At 43.0% G+C, this 7,487-nt stretch overlaps 1 protein-coding gene across 2 annotated transcripts in view; it reads right to left on the bottom strand.

Moving 5' to 3' along the window:
- Window positions 1-1,278: 1,278 nt before the first annotated feature.
- Window positions 1,279-7,487, bottom strand: part of ATF7IP (activating transcription factor 7 interacting protein) — a 118,191-nt gene continuing 111,982 nt past the window's right edge. For both annotated transcript variants that reach the window (XM_065835789.2, XM_071801089.1), the window contains exon 14: window positions 1,279-6,782. In XM_065835789.2, coding sequence (XP_065691861.1) covers window positions 6,366-6,782 — 417 coding nt within the window. In that variant the 3' untranslated portion in view covers window positions 1,279-6,365. The remainder of the gene's footprint in view (window positions 6,783-7,487) is intronic.

The following is a 7,487-nucleotide window of genomic DNA, read 5'->3' as shown; positions in this document are numbered from 1 at the left end:
ATGTTACACACTAGAAGCACCAGTAGGCTACAGGGAGTGTACTTTGCTGTACACACATTCTGCTCTGAGGCTGTAGCATCTTTCCAGGCATAACCCTTGAGTGTTTAGCAGAGCTGCCCTGCAGGAAGGCAGTGTGAGTGCTCTGGGTGTTCACTTATTCACTTTGCATTATACCAGCACAAACTGCAATTGCAACAGTGCTTGAGCAGCGTGGCTACACTACTACATTGTATGATCAAGTAGTGCTCTAAACTCTGTGCCGTATGTATGCTCAGGCTAAACAGGCAGTTTGAGAAACTCAGGACTTTCAAGTGTGACTGTGCTCAGGCATCACTTCACTGGAGTCGATCATCTTTTGGTCAGTGACCTGAAGCAAGATTTATTAAGTGCCAAGAACCTAATTATTACCATCACAAATTAATTATATGCCCTTGTAGTATGGGCCCAGCACTAAGGGAAGGCATGTCAGTAACTCCAAGTTTTAGTACTTCAAGTTCTCCACAATTCAGCAGCAGAGCTGTGTCCAAGAGGCAGCTGTTACCGGCTGCCTTCTAGTAAGGCAGTTTATTGGTTCTCAGCTAGGTCGCACAACATATTTCATGGTGCTATACCTGACTTCTACCCTCAAAAAGCAACAGGGTGGGGGACACAGACTTTCTCGATCCCTGCACGAAACCACCTTTTTTATTACTCCTGATTTCATTAACCTTGGCTGATGTAATTAGTGCTGCACAGAACAGCCCCTGGCTTGAGTAGCAGACCAGGCAGCCACCCTGTGGCCGCTGCTTCAGGCTCAGGGACTCTAACTGTGAAAAGCCGAAGTCATCAGCTGTACTTTGTCCAAAGCCTCTTGCTAAAATAGAGAGTATTTTTCTAGAGGTCAAATGCAGCCCCTTGGAGGGAGAGGCGAGGAGAGTGGCACCAGCAAACTGGTTTCCATTTCTGTCCCACCCTGGGAGAACTTTAGGGTGCAAGTTACTTCAGTCTATCTGTCCAGGATATGTAGCCCCTCTTTGCTTTGCAGAAATCCCTGGAAGGTGACTGGCCAGAAGCTTTAGCATTTCTCCCAGGTTTCATTGTTATTTGCTTCTGTGAGAAGCCTGGGAGGGCAGCATCACATATTTGACTCTCTGGGAATGCCCTAGAGCCAAACCATTGCTGCTAAAGGTTACTTGAGCAAGGTGGAAACGCTTCCGAAGGTGAAGAGCACGCACTGGGCTCTTCTCAAAGGAGTTGCCTCCTGAGATGTCTGGAACTAAGCACAGATGACTCAGTATGTTAAAAACCCAGTATTTTATTTCAAAGTATAAATTTCAGGCTCGTCAGACAAAACCCCACTACAGTTAATACAGACACACACGCTAATCTGCAGTACATACAAAAATGGGGAGAGCTTGCAACTGCCCAGTTTCAATTGGACATTAAGTCAGTCAGTCCTACTTTTTTTTTTTTTTTTTTTGTATTTACAAGTTCTTTTGCAAAACAAAACAAGAAATTAGATTCTGAGTTCTCTAACAAAAGATGTTGTTGCACGTTTGACTCCCAATAGCCAATAAATTACTAAAGCTGAACAGGACTCCCCAAACAGCTACTACCCAGGTATCTTATTTACAGCTATACCCCGTTAAATTAGGACAGCACTTCAAATATATATATGTGTGTGTGTGTATATATATATATATATATATATATATATACGTAGAAAAGAAAAAAGAATGCTCAGCCTGCATAATGGCAATGAGAAATAAAAGTGCATCTTAATGGGTAGTTAGAAGGGATGGAAAAGGAAAACTCATTCATTTGCTTTCTCTTGGCTATCCTTATTTTCTTCTTTCTCCCCTCGGATGGTGTTTGGAAGGGAACACAGATTTTGGTGGCAGGGCTGGCTCAGTGTCATTTGAACTCCTCTCCCTCCAGTGTTTTCATACAATGCCCACCCCTACCCAAACAAACAAATTAAAAAAATATATATTTAATATATCACGCTTCTATTTAAAAAATCTGGATAGATATTTTTGACTAAATGAAAATACTCAAGAGTTTATAAGAAGACAGAATCACAGCTTGATTTTATACAGTGTATGCAATACTCTAATACTGGGGAATGGCTGTTTGGGGAGTAGGAAAAGATTTAAGCTGTCCTTACATATAATACAGGTTCTAATTTATTGGACATTTAAGACAAACAGCATAAAGGAAGGGCTGAAGTGACTATTTCAGTTACAGTACAAAATGGTGCTCAGATCCTGCTGTTGGGCCCAATCGTGCTCCCACTGAAGGCACGATGGGTTTTGCTGTTGTTTTCACGGGAAGCAGGTAAGATGCCTGATTTTTACAGGGAAGACACCACAGGCATTTCCAGTCTTGTGCTAAAACCCTTGGGATGGGCGAGTGCCTCAGTGCTTGTGCTCAGAGACCCAATGTGGCCAACAGTAGCACAAATAACTGGAAAAAGCAAAGTCCAAGACCAACTGTTGCTCCTAGGGAAACTGGTCAGAGCATGGAAATAAGTCCAGGCTGAAGGGAACCTGACTCTGCACCCTCATGTTTTCTGAAGCTGTCACTGCGAACAGGGTACAGATGCTCTACCTACAGTTTGTCACCTTCCTCGCATTTAGCTATTTGGATCCAATAGTTTTTTTTCAGATGTATACTGAAATAAAGGAGGTCAGTGAAGCTGTAACTGGGAGGAACGCAGTGGAAAGGAATGGCATTTTGCCATCAGCACTCCACAGCAGGACTCGTCTCCAACCTGAAACTGAACCAACTCAAATTACTGTCAACCTGGACCATCCAGATGCCCTTGTATCACAGAGAAAACAAACCAAACCTAAAACAAACCAGAAAGGAAATGAGGATGGAAAATGCAGCTGTAGAATCAGTGCTGTGTTTGCTAAAACACAGGGATGAGATCCAAGGTAGAACTGCTGAAATGTCACATACCCAGTGGCAACAGCAAAACACTAAATCAGGAACAATTTTATACTCGGGTACTGACAATAAGACAGCAAAACTTGCGTGAAGCGCAGAGAAGAAACTAAAGCCAACCCTTCCACTTAAAAACCATATAGAGATTTTTAGTATATTCAAAAGTAGATCGCTGGAAACCTTCGGCAACTAACACTTTTATGAAGAGCCCAGTCTAGAAGCACAGTGTTAACAGACCTGCACGGAATGTTCCCAGATATTTTGGTAATACTTTCAAATAAAGTCTATTAAATGAAATAAATGATTTCTGAACATTTGTTGCTAGCAGAAATTTAATTTTGCAATAGTTTTATCGTTTTTGGGAGGCAAAGAATAACAAAATAACCAGCTACCCCACAACACAGGGAAAAATACCATTAAGTTGAAGAATTAAGCAATACTCCTGTTGGCATAAAGGGTGAATACTCACTGCAGAGATCTGCTCCACCACGGAAATGATGTTGCAGAAATGGTGTAGTTCTCCCTTTGCGTGTCAGTGATTTAGGAACCAGCTACCGTTAAGGTCTCCAAACTGCCCCAGGCATCTGAAAGTCAAACTGTGCTGTATCGCATACTTTGCCACCACTACTTGCTTGAGATCCTGAAATGGGACTTTTAGCAGTTCTGCTGGGATGAAACAAGAGAAACCAGCTCTCGCCCCACAGCTGCGATGGCTTTGGCCAACAAACAGCAGCCAGCTTGTTTCAGCGATTCACAAACAGCACCTGCACTCAGCCGTACACAGCAGAAATGGATGTAATTAAGCCAGAAGCCAGGTTTTACAGTGAGTTCAGTTGAAAACTACACCTTTCTTTAGTAAATAAAGATGAGCCTTCTTTCTCTAAAGATAGAGCCCACAAAACCTCCAAACCTGTACCAGACCAGCCCTAATGATACCTCCACTGGAGGAAAGAAAGAAATGGTGACGCAGGACTCTCACCCCCCACCTATCCCAAACAAGACAACGCCAAGAACAATCGTGACCTAAATGCAACCACAAACTATAGAAAAGCTGATGTATAGTTTGGGCTGGAATCACAATTAAATAAGCAGCTTAAGTTCTAGGTTGTATTCTAATATTTATTTTAACTTTCAAACTATAAAACCTCATTGTATTGATACGGCCAACGGCCCTTTGGTACCACCTCAAAGACACATTAAAAAAAAATCGCCGAAGGAGGACTTGACAGCCATCAACTGGAATGAACTGTTCTAACCTCTAATACAGAACTGGCTTTATAAAGACCCAACTTTCCGTAAGTAGTCTGAATGCATTATTAAATTATTATTCCTTGAAACAGGCAGACAAAACATTTAATTAAACATAGAAAAATTAAAGGCATTATTGATTATTGGCACCAGTAATACAGGGACAACTGTTATTGGAAGGAAAGGTTACACATCATTCGTACATGAGATTCAGTGGGAACCTTCTCTCATGATCCTTGGACTTTGACAGAATTTTTGGTCACCCAAATCAATGAAACTGCTGTACTTCAACTGCAAGTTTCCATACAGAAAATATTCATTACTCACTTGACAGAAGTGAGAATCCCAGCTACATGAAGGAGCGCAGTAAAACAGCATAGACGGAAGTCTATAATGCAGTTTCTTTCACCGATTGACAGAAGGTCTTTAAGGGAACACAACTAAAGAACCTATCATCTCATTGTGTATTTCACCAGCCATGTCTTGGATTTCGTTTTTCCTGTTCTTTTTCAACATTGCTTTACATTTTAACATGTTGGTTTTATGATGAAGAGCATTTAAATTAAAAAATCTTTACCTTCTATAGCTTTGCTACATGGCGAAGCACATTAAAAAAACTCTTCTTTCCCTTCTAAATCCACTGTTTGGCTCTGCTGAGCAGGAATGAGACTGCAGTTCTTGTTCTGAGAAGTTCCAAAATAAAAACCTTACATACACTTTCTTGTTCAGGTGCATTACAATCTGGTTCTGCAAAATGCACGTTTAACACGTCAATGACAGTGGGGCAGATGCACCAATTTCTCAGCTCAGAAGCATCATGAAAGCATCTATTAACATCTGCACTTGCCCACAAGTTTTAGGCCAGTGTCTAAAATTGTTTCTGAACTGCTCTGAGTGTGTTACCTTCCTGCAGAGGCAGGCAGGTAACTGAGAGAAAAGAATTGGGAAGCCAACTTCTTATCTTTTTTTACTAATTGAACACCCAAACCGAGTGCAAACAGCGAGAAGCTTTCATGGTGCCACACCACAGGTTTCTTCTTTGGCTGAACTGCAGGATACAGCTTTCCCAAAAGAACAGGGAAAGGCTGTGGTGGAAAATACTGTCTGTACACTCTCATATTCTTGACAGGACAAAACCAGCTACTCAAGAATTACAGTGAGGAAAAGGTTGAATGATACCGCAGATAAAAATTAATCCAGCATCAACAGATGTTCCACTTCCCAGTCTTTACAACAATAATAATTACTGCAGGCCAGGAAAACGAGAAGCAGTAATGAAAGGTTGGAAGGGTAAAGGGAAAAAAAAAACCAACTCCAAGCAAACAAAAGAAGACCACAAGGTATCTGGCTACATTTATTTCTGAAATTATTCTTTAAGGCACAAAATAAATCTAAAAAACAGGGCTGGATGTATGAGGGGAGGGGCAAAGAAACTATCTGAGCTAGAGAGGTGTGAATGCCGTCTCCACAATCCAGTTTCAGATCTGACCTGGACACGCTCCCAGTGTGAGTGAGGGGAGGATGCTCAAAGTTGAGCAGCGTTCTCATTTAGGTGAGGTAAGAGGTAGTGGGGTGATTTACATTTTTCCCCACAACCTCCAAATCTACACACATACTGGTTCCCCAGCCAGAGTCGAGTTCCCTTCCCTCCCCTCAGAGAGCTCATTACAGTTTGTAAAGTAAGACAAAACTGCTCAATCTTCCAGTACAAAAGTGAGACCTTGAATCACCCTCCATATCATCGCCTGCTCACAGAGCGGTGGGGGGCAGAAGCAAATCTGTTCTTGCTCTCACGTTAGTGCCTTGATAGATATTACAGATGTGTATGTTTTGCTTCAGATAAACTGTAATTTATTATTTTGTTCCCGCTCTGAAGCAGAATCCCAGGCATCCAGGGTGCCCTCAGTGAACAGTAGGTGGGTATCTAGGTGAAACAGCTGTCGTGGAAAGGAAAACAAAATTTTTACATGGCCCAGGGCTTGAGCTATCCAGAAAACACAGGCTCTCTCACTGCAGGTGAGATTTTATTTTTCTTTTGGTTCTGAATGCATGTAGTGTATCACACAACTGTCTAAAATAATCCTGCAGAGAGTGGATTTAAAAGTGAATTTCATGCATGGGATCAACCCCCCAAAACAGGGGTAATTCTTGGAAGTAGGACAGGTTTAAAGGCTCCAAAGATCTCTAGTTTAACTGCTCTGGGAAGAGATCACATCTGTGGACTGGGGATCACAGAAGGGTCCAAAACGTCCATAGATGTCCTTAGCCCGGACTGCAAAGTAGTATTTGCTGCCAGACACAAACTGCGTAAGAGTGCATGCCATGGGTAGTGGGAGGGCCTTCACTTCCCCAATCTTCTTCCACTGGGAGGGCATGGTGGCACTCGGGTCCTCGTGGTAGGCGTAGAGATGGTAACTGTCCACGGTGGCGCAGCTCCGGTCCACCTCCGTGACGCTCCATGACAGCACGATACCGTTCTGGCTCTGTACCCGTGCCAGCTTCAGCTGGGGCTTCTGAGGCAGAGAAGTGTTGGCAGCTTCAGGGGGCAGACGTGGGGGCTGCGGGGCCTCTGGGAGCGGGGCGGGATGTACCGGGCGTGGTGGCTCCTAAGCAATGTAAGAACAAGATGGGCAAGGTCAGAGGCTACAGCAGTGGAAGGAGGTTTAGTCCGTCATTCCCCAGGCAAATGGAAGCACATGAGCCTGCAGTCACCCGACCATCACAGCGCTCAGCCCTGTGTGCAGAGAGGACACCGGAAGGGACTGGCAGCAAAGGCTGAGAAGGGGCAGGACCGAGGATGCCATAAGTTCTCATTATTTGCATATAAATCCATAACTGTACGGATGATAATTGCCACCGTTATTTCCCTAAATTCTCTTTGCTTCCTACCCAAGAGGTGATTGACTGAACCCTGTGTCACAAACCAAGGACCGAGGAGGCAGGTGCACAATGACTTGGAACTGCTGTTCCCATATTACCCAAAACACCCCAGGCAATGGATTAAGCTGACAACTCATCATCTTTTCAACAAGCAGACTTTCAGTCACAAAAGGAGAAAATGGGTAACTGTGCACATGGTTTTTATCACCTTAAACTGATCACAAAAGCTCAGCCTCAGTTTCCAGAAAATTTTGAAATAAAGGCACAAATGTAGCTTTCAATTTTTGTGTTTTTTTTCACCACAGAAACTGCCCTTGGCATTAGTTAAGATGAATTTAGGAATGTCGTTATGAGTACAAAATTTTGTTATTCTTCAAGTCAGGTGCCCTTCAGGTTGGAATCTGGGATAGTTTTTGTCACCTTAAGTGCTC

Source organism: Patagioenas fasciata, chromosome 1 (assembly GCF_037038585.1).
Source record: "Patagioenas fasciata isolate bPatFas1 chromosome 1, bPatFas1.hap1, whole genome shotgun sequence".
Taxonomy (NCBI): domain Eukaryota; kingdom Metazoa; phylum Chordata; class Aves; order Columbiformes; family Columbidae; genus Patagioenas; species Patagioenas fasciata.
This window is presented reverse-complemented; position numbering and strand designations above follow the sequence as displayed.